At 49.3% G+C, this 26945-nt stretch overlaps 1 protein-coding gene across 2 annotated transcripts in view; it reads left to right on the forward strand.

Moving 5' to 3' along the window:
• Positions 1–12460, forward strand: part of PRDM11 (PR/SET domain 11) — a 49773-nt gene extending 37313 nt beyond the window's left edge. The window contains exons 6-8 of one of the 2 annotated variants that reach the window (XM_081240988.1): positions 4223–4410; positions 8622–9248; positions 10285–12460. In XM_081240988.1, the coding sequence (XP_081097114.1) occupies positions 4223–4410; positions 8622–9248; positions 10285–12449 (2980 nt within the window). In that variant the 3' untranslated portion in view covers positions 12450–12460. The remainder of the gene's footprint in view (positions 1–4222; positions 4411–8621; positions 9249–10284) is intronic. The other variant, XM_081240989.1, reaches the window with a different exon arrangement.
• Positions 12461–26945: the final 14485 nt, after the last annotated feature.

Raw genomic sequence — 26945 nt, forward strand, 5'->3', positions numbered from 1 at the left:
CTTCAGATGGAAAAGATTTCAATTTCTTTTTCTTGGCTTCAGTGGGGATTGTGGGGCTAGCACGTCAAACAGGGAGGTGAAACTGGGGCCAGAGGATGGAAATGAATGGGCAGCCAATTTCAGCTTAAGATGGGGACATCCCCCCTAAGAGTCTGAGGCCTCCAGCCATGCCAAGGGCTGGCTGCGTGGTGTTCTGCCAGAGTCCGGGTGACCATCTAGTGGGTGGATGCATGACCCAAAGACCTTCCCAGCCCAGAGACCTCAATGCATGTGAGAATACAGAGCCCAGCCTCTTCTTGGTCAGTCTTTTCTCATCTGGGCCTCAGTGACCAGGGCAGCTTCCTTTCCATCGGAGGCATAGCCACTGAGTGAGAGTGTCTGAGCCTGGCCTTTGTCTATCCCCTCCAACAAAATGGATGCCCCTTGGGTTATTTTTCCTCTCTTGAGTTGGAACTCATAGTCCTTTCCTGACCCAGCTAGAAAATACGGTGCCCTGGATAAGACACAGTGGGTGAGGTCTGAAAAGTGTTGTCTTGGTGCTTATCTAGCCAATACCCAAAGTCAGCAAAGAGTTTGGAATAAAAACAATCCATTATCATCATGCAAGTTTCAGTCCAGAAGCACCCCTCCACCACCACTACCCGCCCCCCCTCCCCCTTGATTGCTTCAAAGGGTCTGATTTGAAAAGCTACCAAATAAGCACTAGTGTTTACAGATCAGCCTGTGCTATGCATTTTCCATCCCCCTTCTGACATACTCTGTGCCTCCCCTCCAGTGAAGTAGCGACCTGGAAACTACTTCAAATAGAAAGATTTTTCACTCCCTGGAAGCCTTCTGTTCCAGGAAGGGCTCTTGTTCACCTGCAGCCGTGTAATGGGACAGGCATGCCTCTTCATACAGGGATTGTTGTGTGGGGACAGGATTCTGGGGGTGGATCAAGCCATTGGGTGTTACTGCAAAATACTTAAAATGGGGAGACCTGACTAGAAGGAATTGGTGTTGGGACTTAGCTGGCTACATTTAGCTTTACCTTAAAAATGATATAGCGTAAACATCTTCTCAGGGGGAATGGATTGTATGATTCACTGAGAGTTGCCATGTATATCTTATTTCAAATGCCAACTTTCAGAACAACCAAATACAACGGGATGCTGAACCAATTTTGATCTTGGAAGATACTTCGTGACCCATACAAAGATTTGAGCTCGCTTCCTAAATATTTTTAAAAATTTTATTGAAGTATAGTTCATTTATAGTGTTGTGTTAATTTCTGCTGTACAGCAAAAGTGGTTTAGTTATACATATATACATTCTTTTTCATATTCTTTTCCATTATTGTTTATCACAGGATATTGAATATAGTTCCTTGTGCTATAAAGGAGGACCTCTATCCCTAAGTATTGATTCTTGTTGGGTAGGAAAACACCAGAAGTTGGAAGGGGAAATTGACTTGAATCTTTCTAAACCTTCTGACGTCCTCACCAAGTTGCTCTTTGGAATAAATCCCTGATAGTTACGTGTTTCTCATCTACCTTTTTCTCTTTAAGATGAGTGCCAGAGAAAATAATTCTAGCTTTTAGAGCCTGACAGCTGTTTAGAAACTGGAAAAAGAAAAGACTGTATTCTTCTTTCCTTGTGCTCTATGATTTTAGTGATTCTTGGTAGAAAAAACATGAATGGAGGGTTTGCCTTCTGTGTCTGGGAATAGGAAAGTTTGGATCTACCTCAGTTCCATGCTGTGCTCACCACTAGGTCAAATCCCAGACTCTTGCTAAATTGGGGACTAGAAGATAGTTTGCACATTCAGAAGAAATCTCACGTATGAAGAAAAGGCAGACTTCTGCAGTTGGAGAGTTGAGATTGTATGTGAGGGGCGCTATGCCTGGGGTACCACAAATGTAGATTCCCAGTGCTGCTGGCCACCATGACCGTCACCACTGCCACCCTGTATTGGAATTGGCGTTGGTGTATGTCTTTTCCTTTTTTAGGGGGTGGGAGAGAGGGAGTAACAGTAATGATTGCTTATTGAGGATGACTTGGAAAGTACAGAAAATTACAAAGAAGTAGAACCATGTGTAATGGGTAATCACTGTTAAAACAGTGGTGTGTTTCCTTCAAGCAGGTTACCCAGGCTGGTTTTTAAAGCATGATTAGAACCATAATATAAATAGCTTTCAGCCCTATTGTTCCCACTCTGCCTTATATCAGGACCATTTTTCCATGTCATGAAAGATTCTTTGAAAACATTTTTCTGTAGATGAGTAACACTCCATTGTACAAATACACCATGGTTTATTCAGTTGTTTCTCTAGTATCAGAAGTTTAGATGCTCTAGCTTTTGTTCCATTACAAACAGTGGAACAGTCAGCATGGTGGTATGCAGGGTTTGCATTCTTGCTCCACATCTTAACGTTTTGGTGTTCTTTTTTAAATTTTACAAATATTGTGGAAAAATCCAAGCTACATAAAATTTACCATTTTAACCAATTTTAAGTGTAAAGTTCAGTGGTATTAAGTACATTCACATTGTTGGCCAACCGTCACCACTATCCCTCTCCATAACCCTTTTCATCTTCCCCAACTGAAGCTCTGTACCCATTCAACACTAGCTCCCTATTTCCCCATCCCCCATCCCCTGGCAACCACCATCCTACTTTCTGTCTCTGTGAATTTGACTACTCATATAAGTGGAATCCTGTAGTATTTGTTGTTTTATGACCGGCTTATTTCACTTAGTATGTGTCGTCAAGGATCATTCATGTTGTAGCGTGGGTCAGAATTTCCTTCCTTTTTATGGCTGACTAATATCCCATTAGGTGTATATACCACATCTTATTTATCCATTCGTCCATCAGTTGACACTTGGGTAGCTTCCACCTTTGACTATTGTGAATAATGCCGCTGTGAACGTGAATGAACAAATACTTGTTCGAGTCCATGTTGTCAAGTCGTTTCCCAAAGTGTTGTGCCAGCTTATTCTCCACCATTAGTATGGGAGACCCTAGTCTTGCCACCTTTACCAATACAGAGCTTACAATGTAAAAAAGTTATCTGTGCCAACAAGACAATGTGTTGCTTTGCGCCTCTTTTCTTAGTGATGCTGAATCATGTGTTCATTATCCATTTGGATTTATTTCTGTGAATTATTGTTTCCCTTGGACTGCTCCAAGTACAGTTCTTTGGGCTGTGCCAGTCGGACAGACTTTTGATTTCTTCCCTGGCTTTTGAGACAAATCATAGCATAAGGAAAAGAAGTTTGTTTTTGACTACAAATTTCCTAAGCACTTGGATAACACAGAACCCTAAAACTCCAAATAATTTCCTCTTGCCTGTTTGATCTGTACATCTCCACCTCTCTACAGATGTTGCATCATCTCACCTTTTGGAGGCGAGTGAGGTGGCAGGTTTGATACTGGAAATGTCATTTCAGGGAGAATGGGTGAGGTCCATAGATGCTGAGGGTTTGACGGAACTTTAAAGGTTATCTGGGCATTGCTGAGTTGGTGCTTTACACGCCCACATGGGAGCCGTGAGTTCTAGTGGAAAAAGCATGGACCTCAGTGCTCAATCTCCCATTTATTAGCTGTGTGACCTTAGGCAAGTCACTTAGCCTCTCTGAGCCTCAGTTTCCCTACCTTCAAATGACTTGGATTAACCTGTGGTTGCTCACATTTCCTTGCCTTTACCTACCTCCCCTGTCCCCACTGGACCCTCTATTTTTAAAGATTTTGATCTTCAGCATTTATTAATTGATCTCGTGGGCACCCTTTTCACATGGGTTATTTCTGCTAGGCTTTGTGACATTCTGAGAACAGTTCAAGGATCTCACCCTTACCACCGTCAGAGACCTGCGGGTATCTGGGAAATGCCTGCGGTTAGCAGTTAATGAAGAATGGTTTTCCAGTCACCTGTATATCTGGTATTGAACCTTGTATTTACCAGAACCTAGGAGGTAGGAAGGGCAAGTGTCATTTCCAGTCCCAGAAAACAGAGATTCTTAGAGGTTCAGAGTCTTGCTTGAAGTCCACGAAACAGTGAGACAAGGGACTGGCTCCAGCTGGTGTGCCTTTCCTCGGCAGGGCAGCTGCTCTGTAGACTTTTGCAGATGCCCACACGCTCATAGGTGGCTACCCACTGGCACCTGCCCGGCGCCATGCCTGGTACCAGCAGGCACTCGCCAAAGAGTGGCCCGCGCGTTCTCACCTGTCCCCCTCGCCCCCAGGTACGTGGTCATCTCCCGGGAGGAGAGGGAGCAGAACCTGCTGGCGTTCCAGCACAGCGAGTGCATCTACTTCCGGGCGTGCCGGGACATCCGGCCCGGGGAGCGGCTGCGGGTCTGGTACAGCGAGGACTACATGAAGCGCCTGCACAGCATGTCCCAAGAGACCATCCACCGCAACCTGGCCAGAGGTGAGTGCCCACACCCAAGGGAGGGCCACGCCCACTGCCAAGCCCCAGGGGAGGCCAGAAATGCTTCTCTAGGAGCTTCCTAGGAAAACCCATAGGAAATACAGTACACCAGCAATGGGGAGACCCAGAGGGACTCAGGGGAACTGATGGGCTAGCTAGGAGCTGCCGCTCTGGCACCGGCCATGGCCACCCGGTGTGTCCTCCTCCCTCAGACATGGTCAGAAGCCCTATTATAGACGTTTCAGAGGATCAGGGAGAGAGACAAGTCTCCAATGCCAAGCATATAAGTTTAATCAAAATTGATTCTGTTTCCCCAACTCAAATTGATGGAAGGATGTTGTGAACTGCCACTGGCTCAATAATAGCAGCAATAATAGGTGACATTTACTAAGTACTTAATATGTGCTAAGCAGGTTTTCTATGGTGTCTCATGTAATCATCCCAGTAGCACCTGCCCTATAAGTGCCCAGTGAGAATTAGATGGGTAATATACGTAACACATTTAAAACAATGTCTGTCTTGACCATCGTAAGCCCTCAGTTGTAAACTTTTTTTTTTTTTTTTTTTTTTTTTTTTTTTTGCGGTACGCGGGCGTCTCACCGCTGTGGCCTCTCCCACTGCGGAGCACAGGCTCCGGACGCACAGGCTCAGTGGCCATGGCTCACGGGCCCAGCCGCTCCGCGGCACGTGGGATCCTCCCGGACCGGGGCATGAACCCGCGTCCCCTGCATCGGCAGGCGGACTCCCAACCACCGCGCCACCAGGGAAGCCCAGTTGTAAACTTTTAATACTAATGATAGCATGTGGATTATTATCCCCACCTTACAAATGTAGAAACTGAGCATCAGATAAATACAGTGACTCACCCAGAATCCCATGGCAAGCAGGGGCAGAGCTAGGTTCCTAACCCCCATCTGTCTGAGTCCAGGGTCTAAGCTCTAACCTACAGTGTTATAAGGCCTCCCAGACAAAACTAGTTTCTTCCCTGCTTCCTCCTGTTCTCATTCCTGGCAGTCCTAATGATATGCTGTGAAAGAACAATCTCTGTTAGGAGAAGAAGATTGGAGGGAGGTGGGTGGTGGCCTGGTGGGTGGGTATCCATCCAGGCTCCATTTAAATGAGTCATTTGAAAGTGGTTTAAAATACTCCCCAGCTCCTAGGCCTTTGCCTCTTTACTCCATCCTCAGCCATGCCAGGGCAAACGGGTGAGCCCAAGGTCCTTTTTCCAGCAGGACCTTCCTTACACTAAAACCACATATCCAAAGACCCAGAGTCCATCTGGTCCCGGGAACCAAGCCTATACCCAAGCCCCACCATATCATGTTTCTGACCAATCTACTTATTGGAAGTAAAGCTTCATTTAGAGCATGAGGGGAAGAGATGAAAAGGGGGTACGAGTGACCCATTGGAAGTAAGCTATCTTCAAAACCAAAACAGAGCAAAGCAAATTGTGGACATTGAGCGCACAACTGCTGCCTGACTTGGTAAAAGGTATCTGGTGATTGGATGAGCAGTGAAAGGAGACCCAATAGATACCCTCATCTCTTGTTTTCTTTGGAGCTGGGTGTTAGGCACATACATGCTGATTACACTTGGGAAGGCATGTTTCTGTGACATGACTGCCATGGTTTCCACTTGACCTCTGGAGATGCCATATAAAAAAGTGTCTGATGCCTAGTACATGCTCAATAAATCTTGGATGAATGGATAAAAGAAGAAATGAATGAAGACCACCAAGAAATCTCCAAAAGAATCATATCACCAGAAGAAGAGAAAACCAAGAGAAGTCATATCTGAGGACATGGGTTCCATCCCTTGGCCATGATCTTCTTGAATTCTTCTGGATTTGTAATGTCCTTTTTTCCCTGTGTCTACTCCAGAGCACCTCAAGCTGCATCATCCTCAGAGAGCCCTGAGACCCAAGGGGAGCACTCAGAGAAGGGCATGAGCTTTCAGGAGTGGTTCAAAGGAGCGTGGCAGACAGACGTGAAATGAGATAAACCAAGATGTGTGAAGATACAGGAGGAAGGAGTGTCTATTCCTGGCCAGGCTGAGAAGTAGGAAACACGAAGGAAACTGGAAGCCACCCATGGGGCAGGGCCAGAGCAGAGGGTGGACTTGGCCGTAAAGCCCTTGGGAAGCAGCCGTGGAGCTCAGTGGCCTTTAGACATGTGTCCCTGTAGCCTGTAGCTTTGGCAGACTCTGATACGGTTAGTGGTGTCTTAGACCTGTGTGCCAGTTCTGCTCTGTAGGGGGCATTCCCCACCCTCAGCCACTCAAGGTCTTACATGGGAGGAGGCTGGAGCCTTGGTGAAGTCCAGAGCGTGACTTATTAGCTTTTATTAAGTAGAGACATTAGTTGGAGCCCAGAACTGCTTCCTGAAGAGTATAAATTATTCCTCTGTGGTTATCTTTTAAGAATAGGATGCATCTAATACATGTATTCAAAGAATTTATGTTTTTGGTCTACTTTGGGTCATTGATTTTCTTTGTGATGTTTCCCTCATGTTTTATGGAGACTTTAGAATCAATTTCATAATGCTTAAAGATTTTTTTTGACCCATAGATTTTTCCGGGAGCCTTGAGCCCAAAGAAATCGCCTGCTCATCCTAGGAAATTTGAATAACCTTGTCCTTGAGTAGAGATGCATGAGGAATCCCCGGTGATGCATATCCTGGACCACCTGACATCCTCAGCTATTTGTTGCCTGATTGGTCCATGAGAAAGTGAAAGGGTGGCCTTTGACTTTCAGAGATTCTGATGGGCAAGTGTCTGATCTGTAAGGCGAACATGTTGCATCTTTTAAAAGTTCTCTTCATCTCCACCCTTGCTGCCCCTCAGATATTATAGAAACAAGGCTGCGGGGAGCCGCCTGAGTTTCAGGAGGCTTGGAGCCTTCAGGAGATAAGGTCATTCCTTAAGTGTTCATGTGAGGACAGAAAAGGATCATCCTGAATAGGCTGCTCCCTTCTGTGCTGTGACCTGTGGGAAACCTGGAGTCATACACGGGCCAGGGTGCATCACCCCATGCCAGCTGTGGGATGCCAAGGCTTGGTCACAGCATGGAACATCTGGATTGCAGACGGAGAGCCCTTGGCCTTCACTCGGAGGCCTTGAGCAAACGCAGCTCTCAGAAGCCTAATTACAACACATATTCAGGTCAAGATGTTGGTCAGAGTCACATCTCCCAGGGCCCCGCCCCTGATCTAGGAAGACTTTGAGAGTTCTAGCTCCATAGACGGCTGTCAGGACCTTCTGAGGGTCCCTCTTAGCATCTGTCCCCCCAGGCAGCATCCATACATCTATAGCAATTTATGCAACTGTGTTGGCCATTTTGAAGAATCAGGCTAACATAATATATTGCTGGGGTGTTCACCGAGGTCTTTGACGTCATTTACATGATAGAAAGAAATAGAAAAGGAAATGTCCTTAGAATTGTCAGGTAAGGACACACAGCTACTGTAGTTTGAGCGTGTGTTGGGTCCGCGTGGGCGTGTTGTGCTTTATCGTGCTGGGGGCTGCCATCTTGGAGCTCACAGCCGCTGTTGGTATGCCCGACTTCCCTCTTCTTCCTGCCTCGGTCATCCGTGAGAGCCACAGAGGTTCAGGCCGTGCTTCCTCACGTAATCCAAGGCTTCCGGTTCCTGGGAGAATTAGAAAGGACAGTTGCTATAAGGCAGACTTTGCCCTAACAGGGCTGTCTCCCAAGAGTCAGGGAGGAGGAGGGAGTGGGCTTCAGTGTTTCGTGTGTACCTTTTACCAAGTCGAAGCAGCCATCTTCCAATTGCTGGGGCTGGAGGAGCAGCCTGGAGGGATGGGGACTCCACATGCACTTAGCTGAGCTATGGTACCACCCACCCGGCTAATCACGTGGGATGTCATCTTCTAGGATGACAGGATGGCAAGTTCCTTAACTTCCAACTCCCTGCCCCTATAGCGTTTGCTCAACTTATAAACATAGAGCTTCTACACATAAAGCTCCATTGAAACAGTCTCTTTAAAAAGAGTTCTTCCCACTTTTTCGGGTCCTTTGACTCTAGACCCCGTGATCCACTGAGTAATCCACCTCCCTTTTTTGCCACACCTGCTCCATTAGGCCAGACCCAGAGGGATGTGTCAAGCGACTTCCTGAGAGGAGCGCTTCGTTTTCTGTTGGTTTCTCCTCTTCGGGGCTTTTCCCCACTTCCTCACACCCTGGTTTTCCTTCCTAGGAGAGAAGAAGTTGCAGAGGGAGAAGTCTGAGCAGGCTCTGGATAACCCAGAAGACCTGAGGGGTCCCCTGCAGCTCCCCATGTTGAGACAGGGCAAAAGTCCCTACAAGCGTGGCTTTGACGAGGGGGACGTGCACCCCCAGGCCAAGAAGAAGAAAATCGACCTCATTTTCAAGGATGTGTTGGAGGCCTCACTGGAATCTGCAAAGGTAGAAGCCCACCAGTTAGCACTGAGCACCTCGCTGGTCATCAGGAAGGTCCCCAAGTACCAGAACGACGCCTACAGTCAGTGTGCAATGACTGTGTCACATGGCGTGCAGAATGTCAGCCGGACGCAGAGAGAAGGAGACTGGAAGATCCCCCAAGGGGCTTCCAAGGAGGCAGGCCCACCAGAGGACGAAGAGGAGGAGCCTTCGTCATTCAAGGCCGACAGTCCCGCCGAGGCCTCCCTTGCATCCGACCCTCACGAGCTGCCCACCACCTCCTTTTGCCCTAATTGTATTCGCCTAAAGAAGAAGGTCCGGGAACTCCAGGCCGAACTAGACATGCTTAAGTCTGGCACGCTTCCTGAGCCCCCCACCTTGCCAGCACAGGTACTGGAGCTCCCCGAATTCTCAGACCCCGCAGGTAAGTTGGTGTGGATGAGACTGTTGTCAGAGGGAAGAGCACATGGTGGGCAGTGTGGAGGGGGGCCTGGCGCTCCCCAGGGGAGCCACCTCTGGGGAGACCTGGGACGTGGAGCTCGGAGATGGGTACCGGCCGCAGCGCACACCCTCGGGTGCCTCCGACAGGCCGCCTTACAGCTCCGGTGGGGGCTTTGGGTCTTGCCCTTGTATCCTCCTTGTCAATAAAGGAAGTTCTGCTGCAGGAGGGGTGTGTGCTGTGTTCTTGACCTGTTGCCTTTCTCCAGTGTCTTACCCCAAAGCCCAGCTTCTAAACCCAGTCTTTCTCTCTCCCAGTCTCAGGCAGGCTGTCGCGTGGGAGAGAGCCCCCAGCCTTACCGACGGGGATACAGGGCATTTAGTTGCCTTTGCTATTTCCTATTGGCTGCCTGCATCTTTTAGGGATGCTCAACCACAAGGAAGGTTTCTCAGTACACATCTGCAGCTGAGTTAGAGAGTTACATAGCACTTCCTGTTTTAACCACACCCCTTAGCTCAGAATGGGGTGTTTCAGATATTGAAAGCATGCATCTTAACTACACTGCATTCTGATCCCAAAACCACTTGGGGCCCGAGCTCCCTTCATTTGAGGGCAGCACGCCTTCCCCTGACCACCTTGGTGGTGGGACGCGTCCCAGGTCCTTGCTGTACCACTATGGAACCTCTGATGTGCTCTGTTGCTCCAGCAGCTCTGCCCTGCTAGTTGTGCTGTTCGGTTGATACAGTACATTTAAGTTCCTTGAGCACCTACTCGTGGAAGGTGAGGGCAGGCAGCCTGGAGCGTGGTGGCCCCCAGGGCTAATGCACAAAGACGGTGAGACATGCATGGACGACAAGAGTGCTTATAAATGAATTCCAGGTTGGGATTCAGTCTGTCATAGGGATCGGCTCCTGTTTCACAGAACGCAACACCTACCTTTTGGGCCCTATTTCCTTCATTTTGGAAATGTCTATGTTTTTTTCCAGCGGGTGTAACTGTTTCTTTCCCATTTGTCTTCCAGCCTCAGAGAGCATGGTCTCCGGCCCTGCCATCATGGAGGACGATGACCAGGAGGTCGATTCGGCAGACGAATCCGTCTCTAATGATATGATGACGGCCACCGATGAGCCCTCCAAGATGTCGTCGGCCACTGGGCGCCGAATCCGGCGCTTCAAGCAGGAGTGGCTGAAGAAATTCTGGTTCCTGCGGTACTCCCCGACCCTCAACGAGATGTGGTGCCACGTCTGCCGCCAGTACACGGTGCAGTCCTCCCGCACCTCGGCCTTCATCATCGGCTCCAAGCAGTTCAAGATCCACACCATCAAGCTGCACAGCCAGAGCAACCTGCACAAGAAGTGCCTACAGCTGTACAAGCTCCGCATGCACCCCGAGAAGACGGAAGAGATGTGTCGCAACATGACGCTGCTCTTCAACACCGCCTACCACCTGGCCCTGGAGGGCAGGCCCTACCTGGACTTCCGGCCCCTGGCCGAGCTGCTGCGGAAGTGTGAGCTCAAGGTGGTGGACCAGTACATGAATGAGGGAGACTGCCAGATGCTCATCCATCACATCGCCCGGGCGCTGCGCGAAGACCTGGTGGAGCGCATCCGCCAGTCACCGTGCCTCAGCATCATCCTGGATGGACAGAGTGACGACCTGCTGGCTGACACAGTGGCGGTCTATGTCCAGTACACCAGCAGCGATGGGCCCCCGGCCACGGAGTTCCTGTCCCTGCAGGAACTGGGGTTCTCCAGCACAGAGAGCTATCTCCAGGCGCTTGACCGGGCCTTTTCCGCCTTGGGCATTCGGCTACAGGATGAGAAGCCCACCGTTGGCTTGGGCATAGACGGGGCCAACGTCACAGCCAGCCTGCGGGCCAGCATGTTCATGACGATCCGCAAGACACTGCCCTGGCTGCTGTGCCTGCCCTTCATGGTGCACCGGCCCCACCTGGAGATCCTGGATGCCATCAGTGGGAAGGAGCTCCCCTGCCTGGAGGAGCTGGAGAACAATCTGAAGCAGCTGCTGAGTTTCTACCGTTACTCGCCACGCCTCATGTGCGAGCTGCGGTCCACGGCGTCCACCCTCTGCGAGGAGACAGAGTTCCTAGGGGACATCCGGGCTGTGAGGTGGATCATCGGAGAGCAGAACGTCCTCAATGCCCTCATCAAGGACTACCTGGAGGTGGTGGCCCACCTCAAGGATGTCAGCAGCCAGACCCAGAGGGCGGATGCCTCGGCCATTGCGCTGGCCCTGCTGCAGTTCCTCATGGACTACCAGTCCATCAAGCTCATCTACTTCCTCCTGGACGTGATCGCCGTGCTCTCACGCCTGGCCTACGTCTTCCAGGGCGAGTACCTCCTGGTGTCCCAGGTGGATGACAAGCTCGAGGAGGCCATCCAGGAGATCAGCCGGCTGGCCGACTCTCCGGGGGAGTACCTGCAGGAGTTCGAGGAGAACTTCCGGGAGAGCTTCAACGGGATCTCCATGAAGAACCTCAGGGTGGCCGAAGCCAAGTTCCAGTCCATCCGGGAGAAGATCTGCCAGAAGACCCAAGTGATCCTAGCTCAGAGGTTCGATTCCCGCAGCCGGATCTTCGTGAAGGCCTGCCAGGTGTTTGATCTGGCTGCCTGGCCCAGGAACAGCGAGGAGCTCATGAGCTACGGCAAGGAGGACGTGGTGCAGATCTTTGATCACCTGGAGGCCATCCCCACCTTTTCCCGGGATGTCTGCAGGGAAGGGCTGGACCCCCGGGGGAGTCTGCTGATGGAGTGGCGGGAACTCAAGGCTGATTACTACACCAAAAACGGCTTCAAAGACCTGATCGGCCACATTTGCAAATACAAGCAGAGGTTTCCACTCTTGAACAAGATCATCCAGGTCCTCAAAGTCCTCCCCACCTCCACCGCTTGCTGCGAGAAAGGCCGAAACGCCCTGCAGCGAGTTCGCAAAAACCACCGCTCCCGCCTGACTCTGGAGCAGCTCAGCGACCTGTTGACCATCGCTGTCAACGGCCCTCCGATCGCCAACTTTGATGCCAAGCGAGCCCTGGACAGCTGGTTCGAGGAGAAGTCTGGAAACAGTTACACACTGTCGGCCGAGGTCCTCAGCAGGATGTCTGCGCTGGAACAGAAGCCAGTGCTTCAGACCGTGGACCACGGGTCAGAGTTTTATCCGGATATTTAGGGAGCCGGATCGCAGAGTTCACTAAGCTGTTGAATATTTTTTTAATCTATACTCATAAGCTTTGATATATTATATAAATATATATTATATTATATATATATATATACATATATATATATATATATATATATATATATATATATAAACCCACACTGAAAAAAAATGTTAAAAACCAAGATGACACGTCCACCAGAAGCTACTGGGAAAGGAATAATGTCAGAAACTGACTCTCGTCTACAAAATTTGGCAGCTGCAACACACGTGGAAACTCATTTTCACTCACAGAAGCATGTGCTGGGGCCACACGTGCTCCCACCTCAGTCAACCAACCGCATAAGCTAAAATGACGGGTCTGTCATCACCTTTAGGTAGCTCGTTTTGTTTCTGTTTTCGTTTGGGGGTTGAGGGGTTTGGGTTTGGGTGTATGTTCTTGCCTTTTTTTTTTTCTTGTTTGGTTTTATGAGGGGGGTTTCTTGGCCTCTTCATTGACCAGCTGGTCCAGCTGAATCAGATCTCTCATTTGGGATAGGGTGGGCTGTGTATCTGGATCGGGGTATTTGACTTTTCCCTCTCCCACCCGACTTCAGCTTGAGAGATTTTTATTCATTTCCTGACCAGCGTTCCTTCACTGTCTCAGAAACAAAAGTGTCGGTCAGACTGTGACACCCACCACTCCCTACCCGTGTCGCCTGTCCTGTCCATTGTCTGTTGAATCCCTCCTTCCAGACCCCTGGATCCTAAACATTTTACCTGTTATACTGAAGGCAAAATCGCCTCACACCGAGCTTGAAATCCCGGGGAAGGGGGGAATGGAGCGTGAGCTCTTTGCATTCCTGTTTTACCTGGTGTGGGATAACATAATATAATTCCATTCAGATCCAGGGAATATGGGGGAAATGAAGAGCCAAGAAGTCTAGACCCCAGCAGGGCAGCGATTTTTGGCTAAAAACAAGTAAGATGAAAAGTATGTATTCAATTTACATGAATTATTTATACTCTGTCTTTATAATCATATAATGTGTTTGGGGGTATTTTTTTTCCCTTTAATAATCAAGAAATGCCTGCTAGAGTTTAGTGGCAGGAGATGTCAATGCAAGTTGTGCCCTGGGTTATGCATAACTCCGATGAGAGTCTCTAGAGATTGAGTCCTTTTGCAGTGAGGCTGATGACAAGCCCTGCAGCCTGGCAGGAAGGTAGTGGGAAAGTGGGTAATGCATCTATGCCAGCGAATGCTTCTTTTTTTGAACAGGGTAGACATGTCCTAAAAGAAAGGAATACACAAGAGGTAAGACAGGACTCTCAAGGCATCAGCCTACACACACACACACACACACGCACACGCACACGCACACGCGCACACACACACACCGAGATATAAGCTTTAGAAATAGCCACTCGCCTACTCCCTGAGGCAAGTAGTGGTTTAATCTAGAGGAGTCTTGATCAATGCTCTTTTGTTCATTTAATTACCAGTATACCTCGCAAGGGAGTTTTTCTTAAAAATGTGCGTGAGCTGTTAAAAACTTCTGTCCATGTTTCCACATCTGATGTATGCATATCTGATATGCAGAGATCCTACATCGTGGGTGCAGGTTATATTGGGGGGAGAGAGGAAGAGCTGCATTGTCTGTGGTCTGTCGGGAGCCATCCCTCTCAGTTGGCAGAGGGTGGGCAAAGGATGGTGTGATCTGGCCACAGGCATGGCTCCAGCGTGCCCCACCTGCTCGGCTCAGACATTAGAAAACTGTGGTGGCTTCCTTCCTTCTTGGTTTATCTTGTCTCCGAGGGCTCATGCCACCGTTGAGAACCGGAGTGGAACTGTCATCAGCACTGAACATGTCACCCCCTCCTTCCTTGTCCTGCCAGACCTTCACCCCCTCCAGATCCCTTCCCCCCTCCCCATGGTCTTGGTGCTAAGATAACTTTAGAGTCATTGCTGCTAGTCGATAGCTTTTCATTATATAAATATATATATATTATATATTATTTTTGAAACTTTTTTGTTTGTTTTCAACAGTGATGTAGCATGTTAAAAAAACAAAAAACCAACTGGTTTTCTCCGACTGTCCCACTGCCAGGCCTCATATGCTGCCTTCTTCAACAAATCAATGCACCCCTGCCTGGTGACATTCACCCCTCACCCCCCTACCCAGTCGCATGTACTTTCCCACCCTCCTCTGAACAAGGAGAGAGTTAGCAGGAACTTGCAAGGAAAGACCCAGAGCCCTTCCTCGTGCTTTGAAGTTCCCAGTTTCATCCACTTTTCCACTTCAGGCCGATGTCTGCTCTCCCCATCTGCCTTCTCCCATCAGGGTCAGTAACTGTGGTCAAGTGCAAAGCACAAGGGTCCACCTTTCCCTCCCCAGCTTCCTCTCCACCACACACCCAAACCACCGTGTCTCTGGGAGCTTCCTTTGAACATCGCACAGACTAAGATGCGTTGAGGGCAGAGATGGCTGGCAAGGTGGGCCTCCGTAGGGGTCAGAAACAGTAGTCGGGATCCTTTCTTCTAGCCAACAGTTGCCTTACGCCTCGTCCTGCCCCCCTCTGCACCTCCCCACCCACTATGTCAGGAGATAGGGAGTCCTCCCCTAGACCACTCATTTGGAAACCAGGAGGAGAGAATCGCTGACGGCTGCCTGAGTACCACATCAAGGCTGCTACTGTTTCCTCTCAGGAGGCTGTGGCCAAAATTAGCTCAAATTTTTATCCAGAGGGGAAAAAATCCTTTGGGCCAATGCCAGTGTCTACCTTGTCTTTTTGGAGGGGCAGGAGCTGGCCACCTGCCTCTGGGCCAGAAGCATGAGGCTGCTAGCCATCACCTGCCCAGCTAGACTCCAGACCCCAGAGAGGATGAGCTCTCTGGCAGGTCCTGAAGTTTGGGAAGGCATCTCTAAAACTCCAGATGCCCATGACACTCTGAAGGCCACTTTGCCTTGGGACAGGGAGCAATTTGGGTAACACACCACTGCAATTGACAGAGTCTTTACCCCTTGGAGGCTCCAGTGCTTCTATCCTGTGAATGCTGCATGCAATTACCCATGATTTCCATCCCTGGCGTTTCCACTCTTCTGCGTCCTTGAGAAGGACTCTTGGGCTGTGGGGACCCTCAGGGTTTGGCCCAGGGAACCGCATGCTTGGGCAGTCTAACCTCCCTTTGATACGTACAAAAAGCTGTGGCCAGGCGGTCCTTGCATCCTCTTCCCTTCGGACGAGACAGAGCCCTTAAACTCAGCCCCTGGCTTAGGAGTGACAACCATTGGCTTAGAATGAAAGGTCTGTGTCTCTAGAACTGAAACTTGTCCTCATTGGGTTGGCTGATTAGTGACTTTCTTTGGTTCATGGAGGGGGCGGGAAGTGAGATCAGGTTCGTGGCCAATTGTGCCAAGTAGAGACATCGCAAAGCTCGGGAGCCAGAAGCCCTTGTGATTAAAATGGTCTGCTTTTCCTCAATGGAAGAAAAAAAAGACCCATTGCCATTTTGTACCTATCTGTGAGACCCGAGGACAGCCCAGCCCTGTCTGTAACTCTTGCCATGTCCCAATTTCCACGTTTTGCCTGCCTGGTTGAATGTGAGAATCCAGGCATCCACAACACCAGCTTTTTTTTTTTTTTTTTTTTCTTTCTTCGATGGCTGCGGGCAACATCCTATGGTGCTGAGCAGACCCTCATTTCCTCATCCTCACTGGAGGATGAGACCAGGCTCGACGTCCTGGATCCCTGGATGGTCGCGTTCGGTGCTGGGCCCTGAATCTAGGGCAACTGGAGGTCTCCACCCTGCCCCTGCTACCTGTTTCCATGCTGAGTTGTCTTGCTGAGGCCCCTCTCCTTGACTTGCTTATGTTGACGCTTTGATTTGGAGAAAGGACCTTGTAATTATTTAAGATGATGTTTAAATATTTTCCAATTGTTTAGAAGTGTTATCAAGAAGGAGAAGTGTTATCATGCCAGGCAAAAGCATGAAGAGTGCTGAAAATGATCGTGGAGAGACTGAAATGGACCAGACGTGGCCCAGCTTGGGCTGTGGGGCGGGCATCATTTTAGCTGTCCACATGGAGCCTCATGGGGTCCAGGAAGTGGCTTGGGGGTTGAAAGAGAACTTCTAGATTCCTCCCCGCCTTGTTTTTTCTCCCACGCCCCCGTAGGAACAGGAATTCTGTATCTAGAGCTGGTTGTGGTTTCCGGTCTGGGTGGATTTCCAAGTAGAATTCGTGTTCTTTCTTGGTCCCTACACCCAGTTTGGGTAGAAGGCTCTGGATCCCCTTGCCCCTTCAAGCAGCAGGCCCAGCCAGGCCAGCCTGGGACAGCCAAAGTGGGGAGTGCCTTTTCCTTAGACAAGAAAGGCATGTTCAGAGGGGAGGTGAGCTTGGGACAGTCCCATTGCAGATGCCGGCCGCTGGGGGACGTGGTGCTGGGTCATGGGTTCTAGGCTGGCTCCCTCCTCCAACCTCGAGGAGGGAAGATTATGTCCAGAGATACACAGGGCCCTTCTCCTGCTTGGAGGAAGGCCTCTCTCTGCTATCTGTGGACATGGTGCTTTAGTTGAGTGGATGGAGCTGTGATATTTTAAGAAGACTTTGAGGTGATCTTTGTGTGTTAGCCAGAGGGAGGAAAAGTGCCCTTTTGGGAGGAAAATGGTACGGCCCTCCTCTTCCGTCTGGCTCTCCCCATCCCCCCATCCCTTCAAGTGGTATCGCCCTGGAAATACCTATGCAATCCAGTCTCCCTAGGAGAGTGCATGGAAGCAGGGGTATGTGCAGTGTATGATACAAATGCTACAGCATATATATTGTATATATGGACATATGCAGTACGTATACACACAGAGTAAGAGATTAAATCCCGTCTATATATCTATGAATAATATCCTATATATTTATACATTTCTATGTTTAAATAGATATAAAAATAGAGTCTATAGAGAGCTGGGAGAGCAGCGGGAAAGCCTGTCGCTTGAGAAGAGGGAGGAGGCAGAGCCTTTGCAGGGGGGCCGGGGAAGCCGAGCAGGCAGGGTTTGCTGGGAACGGGCCTCCGAGACCCGCAGTGTTGGAGAGGAGGCGAGCCGGGCCCTGGCCCTCTCCGTGCACTTTCTCTTCTTTCCCACAGGCTTGGTCTGAGGTTGGAAGGAGATACTCAGCCCCTGAGCTCCCCCTGAAGTGCCCCTTTAGTCCCCACCCCCCACAAGCCCACGCTTGGGTGGTCACTGCTGCTTGGCAGTAGGATGTGGTCTCTGACCCCTGGTGGAGGGACCACTGCACAGTTTCCCCAAATACCCTCCCCCTCACAGGAATGAGCAGAATTTGTGGCCATAGGAAAGGTGCAAATTGGACCAAGAGAGGTCCAGGAAAGATGCCACCCGCTCCCCCTTTAGATGCTTTTTGCTGCCCCCTAGAGGCCAAACCTCTGAACTACAGCCGTCCTGGCCTCCCTCACCCACTCCATCGCTGTCTGCCAGGGCAGCATGGCCAGCCAGCGCTGCCCACCATCCAGAGGCTTTCTGGCCAGGGCAGGGGGCATCAGCTAACGGGGAAGGGTGAGAGAGACATATCCGCACACTCATAAATTCAGTAGCAACTCAAGTTCAGAAGCAGGGCTTTGGCCCAGCCCACTTTGCACAGCTGCTGCTGGCTGTACTCAGGACAACGCTCTTCCCTCTCTTGCACGGAGGCCCAGCGACCCCTCACCCCACCGGCACCGTAACAGGCAGGTTTAGTTCACATACACTGTTCTGATTCTGTGACTCGAGGCAGAGGCTAAGCCGGATGCCCCAAGCTCGTTCACTTCCTCTGGGGAGGGCGCCTTCCTCAGTTTGTCCCTGCTCCCACCCCTAGATGGCAGGGATGTCTGGGGGCCTGAGGGGGCACTGGTGCCACTGGCAGCATGACGAAGGGCTTGTGCAGCCCTGACAGAATCAGAAACCCGTTTCACTTCCAGGTTTCTCTCGATCGTTTCTTTCCCTGGGAGGTAGGGGAGGAGGGGCTGATGGGGCTACAGATGATGGGAGACGGAGGGCAGTGGCATCCTCTGCTCGCTAGACCGGCCTCTGCCTTTTGGCTTTCAAAGGCGCTTATCTCCCATCTCCGAGCCTCCCCTGACCTCTGTCCTACTCTTCCCTACCATCTTACCAACGTACCTCAGTCCCCAGCAGACATCCCCATACCTACGGTCCGGGGCGGGTCTGTTCTGACAGTGCCCACCTCTTCTCCCCTCCACGTCCACCTGGGTCTCCTTGAGCCACAGCTAGCTGCCAACCGGGCCTCCAAACACCCTCCAGTGCCTGGCTCAAGAGAGACCAGGCCCGGCCCGAGCCTTCCTCCCTCTGCGGCGGACCAGACCCATGGCCAGGGGATGGGCATCCCCGGGTAGCAATCCCACAATGCACTGTACCTCAGAGAGAGAGCATACCACGGGGCATCAAGGGCGCCGGGCCCTCCCTCCAGAGGAGGACAGCCGGTTACAATACTGCTCACAAAAAGACAAGGGCCAGGCTGCCCTCGGGGCACCCTCAGTCTTCACTTTTGTCTCTCTGGAAGAGCCAGCAGTCTGATTCCGTCTTTTTCAGCCCCGTCTCTCTCCTTCTCTCCACCCCCCACGCTGCTGAACCGTTTCATTTCAATCACAAAGGAAAAACACAGTGGGGGTGGGGGGAATACCTAGGAGTCTATTATCACATACATATTAATATGTTAATACTTTCTTTCTTAAAAAAAAAAACAACTCTTGATGTTATTATTTTGCAGACTACGCTTTATAGTACCTGTGTGACGGGACCTAGAACACTGGATACAAATAGAGCTATGTTGGTTTATCATAATATGTACGCAGAAACTTTCCTTTTGTCATATTATCCTTGTAATGTAAGGAGATTGTTAATAAAAGCATTTAAATTTACCCACGGAGGTCGAATCTCTGCCTTCTTGCCTCTCTCCCAGCCTGTGCTCAGGGCAATTCAGAATGAGTCCCATGCTTGGGTGTCAGGTGAGATGCCTACTGCCTGCCACGTCGGAAGGAACTGGAAGAGGCCTTTCAAGTGCCTTCCTGCTGTTCTCACTTTTCCCCCATTCGAGTCCACTTCCACCAGGTAACTTACATGCCTCACCCACCAGTCAGGCCAAAAAGAGGTGTCACCAAAACCATTTAAAATAAATCTCTCTGCCCTCACACACATTTAGCCCACAAAAATCTCAGATTTTATTGCAGGTAAACAGTGTTCTAATTCTCCCTCCAACTACCTCGCATGATTCTCCACTGGCAGACTCAATCCCCAAGGAGGGGTCCTTGCCCAGTAGTTTGCTAATGGCAGTGGTCTGGGGGTGGGTGATAAGTGGTGGGGTTTTTTGGTTTGTTTTTTGTTTTGTTTTAATTTAAAATTTTTTTAAATTTTATTTATTTATTTTTGGCAGCATTGGGTCTTTGTTGGTGCGCGCGGGCTTCTCATTGCAGTGGCTTCTCTTGTTGCGGAGCACGGGCTCTAGGCGCGCAGGTTTCAGTAGTTGTGCCTCGCGGGCTCTAGAGCGCAGGCTCAGTAGTTGTGGCGCACGGGCTTGGTTGCTCCGCGGCATGTGGGATCTTCCCGGACCAGGGCTCGAACCCGTGTCCCCTGCATTGGCAGGCGGATTTTCAACCGCTGTGCCACCAGGGAAGTCCTGATAAGTGATGTTTTCCCCAAATTGTTTTAGAAAGAAGATGGGCATACATTCAAGAAAAATATGGAAAAGTGGTTGTATTGTTTCCTCCCGGATGCTGAACCCTCCTCCTCTCAGCCCCTTCTCACCCCAGCCCAGCTTCCTGTCATGGGCCTTCCCTCTCCCTTTTTCTGAACCTCCGCCTTCTCAGTTCCCACCATCTTCCTCCCAGCCTGTGTCCCTTCCAGCCCCTAGGTCACCCAGAGGCTTCCTGTTTTGAAAGCCTTTCCACAGTCTCCATAGAATGTTGGGGTTCTCTTCTTTTCCCAGGGGAGGGGGAGTGGGAAGGAAGGAGCAAAGGGGCACAGCTGTCCATGTCTAACCAGCTCCGGTGAGGCAGGGTCAGCCCCGCCCCACTGCTGGCCATCGGATTTGACCCACATTTGCAGCTGGGAAGCAAGGAAAAGAAAGATATTCCATCTGCACTTGGCTGTTAGCTGGGTCTTCCCAAAGTGGGGCTTGGAGGATGTGGCAAGTGGGGAGGTCTAGTCCACTCCCTCCCCTCCCTCTTCTCCCCAGCTGCCCCAGCTTCCCTCTCCAAGCTTCAAAAGACAAGTTCACCCCAGAGAGAAGACTCAGGAGACTGGCCTGAAGACCCAGACGTCTGCTGTGTGACCATTTCTACAGAGATCTTTTGAGAACACAGATCTAGTCGTGGTATCCTCTCTGCTTAGAAAGCTCTAAGGGTTTCCCATTGCTCTTAGAGTTCAGTCCAAAGTCCTGATTGTGACCCATCAACCCTGCATTGTCCAGCCCCTGCCTACCTCCTGGGCTCCTGTGCCCTCCTCTGCCCGTGCTCCCTGGCCTCCTCTCTGTTCCTCAAGCTCACTGGGCTCTTTCCCACCACAGGACCTCCCAGTACCCTGTGCCCCCTGCCTGGAATGGTTTTCCCCAGGATGGTAGCTCTTCTCATCTTTTAAGTGTCAGCTAAAACACTTCCTTCTGAGGGGGTTTTCCTGACCACGCCCTCTAAATAGCCACCCTCAAGGCACTATTCATTGTTTCTCCTGGGATTTTCATTCATAACCCTTACCTCACTTTGGAACTGTGTAATTATCGTGTGTGTGTGTGTGTGTGTGTGTGTGTGTGTGTGTGTGTGTTCTATGTCTGGTCTTCCTCCTCTGTATTGTAATGCCCATAAGGGAAAAGTAGAGACTTTTTTTTTTTCTTATTTTTTATTTTTTTTTTGCAGTACGCGGGCCTCTCACTGCTGTGGCCTCTCCCGTTGCGGAGCACAGGCTCCGGACGCGCAGGCCCAGCGGCAATGGCTCACGGGCCCAGCTGCTCAGCGGCATGTGGGATCCTCCCGGACCGGGGCACAAACCCGTGTCCCCTGCATTGGCAGGCGGACTCTCAACCACTGCGCCACCAGGGAAGCCCAGTAGAGACTTTTTAATACCACTGTGTGCAGTTCCTGTCACACAGTAGGCACCTAATCAGTGTTTATCGAAGGGATGAATGAATGAATGTAAATTTTATTTGCCTGATAAAAGTGCAATCCCAGCAATGCTGTATTGGTCACAGTAGAAATCCCAGATTCTTCCACTTTGCCTGTCTCTGTCTCAGTTTCCTCATTTGACTAGGATGCCCCAGCACTTGACACCCGGCTACACCTGGCCTTGACCCAGCCCCTTCTCTACAAAGTGGAGGCGGCCCCTCAGCTGCTTACTTGAGTTCTTCTCCACTCCAACCTGCTCTTGTCCTTTGGATAATGTTCCACTCCACCCAGGCAGGTATTCCAAGTTCCCCCAGGGAAGAGAACTTTTCCAGCTCCTTCCAGAGTGGCAATTCTGAGTCCATGGTTCCAGGTAGCATTGTGAAACTACTGCCTATGCACCTGTTACATTTCCAATAAAAACCCTTGGCCACTGGCTCTAAGTCAGAGCCTGAACTTTAGGGTTAGAGTGGTACCAGATTCAAGTCCCCCCTCTGCCTCTTACAAGCTGTGAGACCTTGGACAAGTCATTTATCTGAGTCTGCGTCTTCAGGGCTCAGTACAGAGCAGAGCCTTAACAACATGGTGACCAGGGTCATTATCATCGTTACTGTTACCTCTAACATCAGGTTGAAGTAGATGCTAGGAAGTTTAGGGTTCCCTTCTTTCACCCTGAATCCCAGGGTCTACCCTGGATGAGGGGTTGCCTGTGACTGTTTTTTTTTTTTTTTTTTTTTTGCGGTACGCGGGCCTCTCACTTTTGTGGCCTCTCCCGTTGCGGAGCACAGGCTCCGGATGCACAGGCTCAGTGGCCATGGCTCATGGGCCCAGCCGCTCCGCGGGATGTGGGATCTTCCCAGACCGGGGCACAAACTCGTGTCCCCTGCATCGGCAGGCGGACTCTCAACCACTGCGCCACCAGGGAAGCCCGCCTGTGACTTTTAATACAGAGCTACCGATACCTATGCCACAGCTGGCTTGGAGACCTCTGCCTGACTCACCTTTTCCTTCTCAGCCTGGAGAGAGAGCCTCAGGGCACTTTCTTCTGGTCAACAGCTCAACTCACCTGGCCCTCGAGGGAAAAGGGACTGCAAAGACGGTTGGTTGGTTTGTTTTGGGCTGGAAGAACAGATTTCTCTTCGTCTGTCCCTGGTTTGAATCCTGAGTTTCTGAAACAGGATTTCTACCATCACCCACTTGCCCTGAGCCACCAAGAATGAGTGCTGGGAAATTGGGATGGGAAACCAGGCTCCAGCAGAGTCTGCCTTGAGAAGAGACCTCACCTGGCTGAGGACAAGCCACCAGTAGACTGGTTTCTGTGGTAACATCTGGCTTCCAGTCTTAAGACAGGCTTCCTCCCACCTCCTCCCAGGTAGGCACCTGCCCCCATCTCTGGCTTCGGGAAGCTGCCAAGGTCCCCGCCAGGGACCATCTGTGCTGGCTCACCTGCAGGAGATGAGGGAGGGGCACAGGGGGCCTTCTCCAAGGCTGGTACCAAGAAAACACCCAACCCCCTAAATCCATCCACAGCCACATCCCATGGCTCTATCCTTGCCAGGCATCTGCCCAGGGAGGGAGACAGAACAGATGCCAGGGTTCCAGGCTCTTGAAATGTTGGGCTTCTAACTGGCTCTGAAAAAATAGAAACTCTTGGGTGGGAAATTACCGCTGGCTCCATTAGCAATTAAGCAAATGAGAAGAGGCTGACTCAGAGCCTCAGGTAACATCGCAAACTGTCTGGAGGAGCAGGCGGCTGTCAGGACACCAGGCCGGGGGCAGGGAAGGCAGGTACACGTGTACGTGGGTTTAGTCCATTTTATGCATGAGATTGGAGGCCAGAGATACATGTGAAAAGTCTCAATTACCAAATCACAAAATGTTCAAACTTGAAGAGTGATCATTTGGTCCAAATTTATTTTACAGATGCGGGCACAAGCCCAGAGGCAAGTGACGTGCCCAGGGCCATGAAGGTGGCGGTGACAAAGCCCAGCTGGGTTGCAGGTTCTCAGCTCCTAAAAGCAGTGCTCTAGATTTGAGTTATTGCATAGGCAGGAGCAGAGTTTGTTATTTAAGGCGGTTCAGGGGAAAGCCCCATATAAAACGATTCCTGAACTCTTCTTGCCTCTTCCATTTCTCTTTTATATAAATCCAGACTCTCAAATATTAGGTTTGGGCTCCAGGAGCCATATTCATAGTTCCCTGTGAAACATAGTCCACACAGTATTCGGCTACGTGGGATAAAACCCACTTCTATTTAATTATGGAAATTTAAATCCTGGCTGTAATTAAAAGATAACAAATATGTATATGATATAAAATAAGGAATTACTTGCACAGACTTGAAAAGCAAAGCCTTTCTTTATGGCTCATTTATCCTTTTTAAGAGCCTTTGGTTTTAATTCCATGTGACTTGGCTGATTGCCTACTGACTTGAAAATTCAGGCCCTTTCCCTGGCTTAATGCCTGAGCCCCTTCCGGAAGCCAGGACTGCAGCAGCCACCAGGAGGGCCTAAGGTGACAGAATTCTGGAAGTTCCCTTGTCCCTGCCCACCACCTGGAGCACAGGTGAACCCCAAGCCACTGCCCTGACTCTTCCAGTGATGGGAGTACTACTTTGGGGGATGTTAGAGAAGGTCTCTAGTTTCCACCTGATTTTTCTTCTCAGGAATAAAGTTAAAATCCCCAAGAGGCCTCGCCCAAGAATGTTCACAGCAGCATTTCCTCTAATGGAAAAAAAAAAAAAAAAAAGAAAAGAAATATCTAAACATACGTCAACAGGAGAATGGGACTGTGGTATATTCATGCAATGGAAAATAATACAGCAGCAAAAAAAATAAAGGAACTAGAGCTAAATAAATGTGCATGGATAAAGCTCAAAATTTTAATGTAGAGCAAAAATAATGTGATGCAATTTAAAATTAAAAACACGAAATATTCTATAGTGCTCAGGGTTTACATGCACAGGTAGTAAAAAGATAAAGAAAGGCTTGAGGTGAGAAACCCTAAATTCAGGATGGTGGTCTCCTGAGTGAAAGGCTGAGGGGATTTCAACTGTCTTTGTCAAGTTTTATAAAACTTGGCAGGGATTCATGAGTGTTTATCAAATTATTTTTTCTACACTTTATATGTCTAAAATATTAAGTAAAAGGGAATAAAAGACACAAGGCAGCTGACCCTGTTGGAAATTATTTATTTACCACTGCAAGATTTTTGCTCCAAAGTGTGACACCAGACATGTGACTACAATAGCTCATGCGTCTTTTTGTGCTTCAGTTCATGATTGCAAAACAGACACACACTTAGAATTGACAACAGGAACACAGGCAGCAAAAACAAATCACAAGGACTAGGTCTCTCTTTTGGTGGTCCTCACCTCCCTTTGGCTTAAGCTGCCCGGGACTCCTTTACATGCTAAAGGAATTGCCCCTGAAGAACTGCTCTCCCAAATTGTTCTCTCTCTATAGCTTTGTTTGGGGTGATTTGCCACTGAATCCACACCAAGAGTCACATCTTAGATCGAAATGGACAGATGCGTGCAAAGCCTTGATCAATAGGCCTTCAACAAATATATACTGATTTGAGGCAAGGAGTGAGTTGCAGATTAATGAGATTAGACTCCCAATTCTCTACCCCATCGCCGCGTATCTATGACACAGCCAGATCACCTTGTGGGCGACAGCCCAGTCGGAGATGGTTTCTCACTTTATTTTCACCTCTGATTCATGCACTTCTTAGAAAACGCTTCCTGGCAAAGGACAAGGTGTTCTTTCAAAAAAAAAAAAAAACATCAGATGCGTTCACACAGACTCCATTACTCTAATTTGGTAGTAAATTGCAAGTGTATCTGGTACAAGGTAAGCTGATGCAAAGATTAGTGAAGTTTTTTCATCTGGCAATCTGATATCTCTGGATAATTTAAAATTCACTGAGATGGAGTTTTGGTGGAAAAGCACAGCTTTTAAATCGTGTCTATCGTTAATTACATTTACATGGTGAGCTACAAATTGTCATTAGGTGAACGGTAATACTCAATGTCATGAATTTCTAGGCCAACTGCTGAGGTGTCTGATGACTTTACCGTTGAGAACTCAGCTAGGACTCTAATTTTTATGTAATTTACATAAAAATGTGTCTTTTCCTGCCTACTCCCCTATCCAGTCTTCATTCATTAATTCATTCAACAAATATTTATTGAGGGTGCATGAGCCAGTTCTATTCTAGGCATTTGGAATATACCAGTGAACACAACAGGCAAAATCCCCTGCAAAACCTGTCTCATTTCTATACAACCTTGTTAAGTGTGGTGACAGCTGACATCTAACATGTTAAGCAGTGACATCTGACTCCCATCAGAGGCAACTTTCAGTTTGGATTCTGGAAAACGAAACCTTTGAGATCCAAAGAAATGAATGCCTCATGATAGAATGACTGTGGGTGGAGTTGATATTCTTGGATTAGGGGCCCCATTAACTCACCTCAAACATCCTTTGGTGTGACTGTAAGGCAGGCGAATGGACTTATAAGGAAGTAGAACCCATGTCTCCTGATTTTAAGTCTAGAATCCAGACTTTTTTAGATTGGAGTAGAAGATGTTACCAAGAAGAGAGTACTGGTCAGCTTACATAGGGAATGTTTTGTTCTGTTTCAGCACGCCAACCGAAAAAGGGAGACCAGAACGGTGAGGGGGATCTCCAAAACATGGCGTAGGAAACCACGAACAAATGTCTTGCCTAAAAAAACTTGGCAGACGGTGGCAAGCCTTAATGGGAGAGATTTCCAGTTACGTGAAAGAATCTCCCATTTGAGAGGGATTAGATATTTTTCTGTTTCTTCAGGGGCTAGGTGGAAATTATTTCTAAATGCTTTTCCCCTTCTGTCCAGAAAGGGAAAATAACGACCAAAAGGTGATATGTCTCTACTCAGATTCTCAGGGAGAGACCGAGAATGATTTGACTTGTTAAAAGGACTGAAGGAAAGGAATTCATTTTTAGGTCAGGGGCCTGGGTGACATCTGAAGGCCCAGAGTTTAGATGTCAGTATTAAAGAGTCCAAATGTAGAATCCATGGTTCTGGAAATGCCTGGGATGATTCTGGCACTTTCCAGGCATGGTCAGTTGCCAGCACGAAGCTTAAAGATGATCTGCTGGTGGCCTCGGAGTTTGTCTCTAGCCAGGGATGCCTATAGCTCTCAAGCACAATTTCATTTATCACGTCATTCACAGAGACAGAGCTCCCACGCCACTAGTCCTATTTTATGGATGGTCAGCAACAGAACCCAGGAATCCTGGTTCCCAGGCAAAGATTATAACCACCCGGCGAGTCTCATAATATCATTAATGATGTGAACAGCTATTTGGAATAATCAGGTAGTGATTT

This window comes from Mesoplodon bidens (genome assembly GCF_964165515.1).
Source record: "Mesoplodon bidens genome assembly, chromosome: 7".
Classification (NCBI taxonomy): Eukaryota; Metazoa; Chordata; class Mammalia; order Artiodactyla; family Ziphiidae; genus Mesoplodon; species Mesoplodon bidens.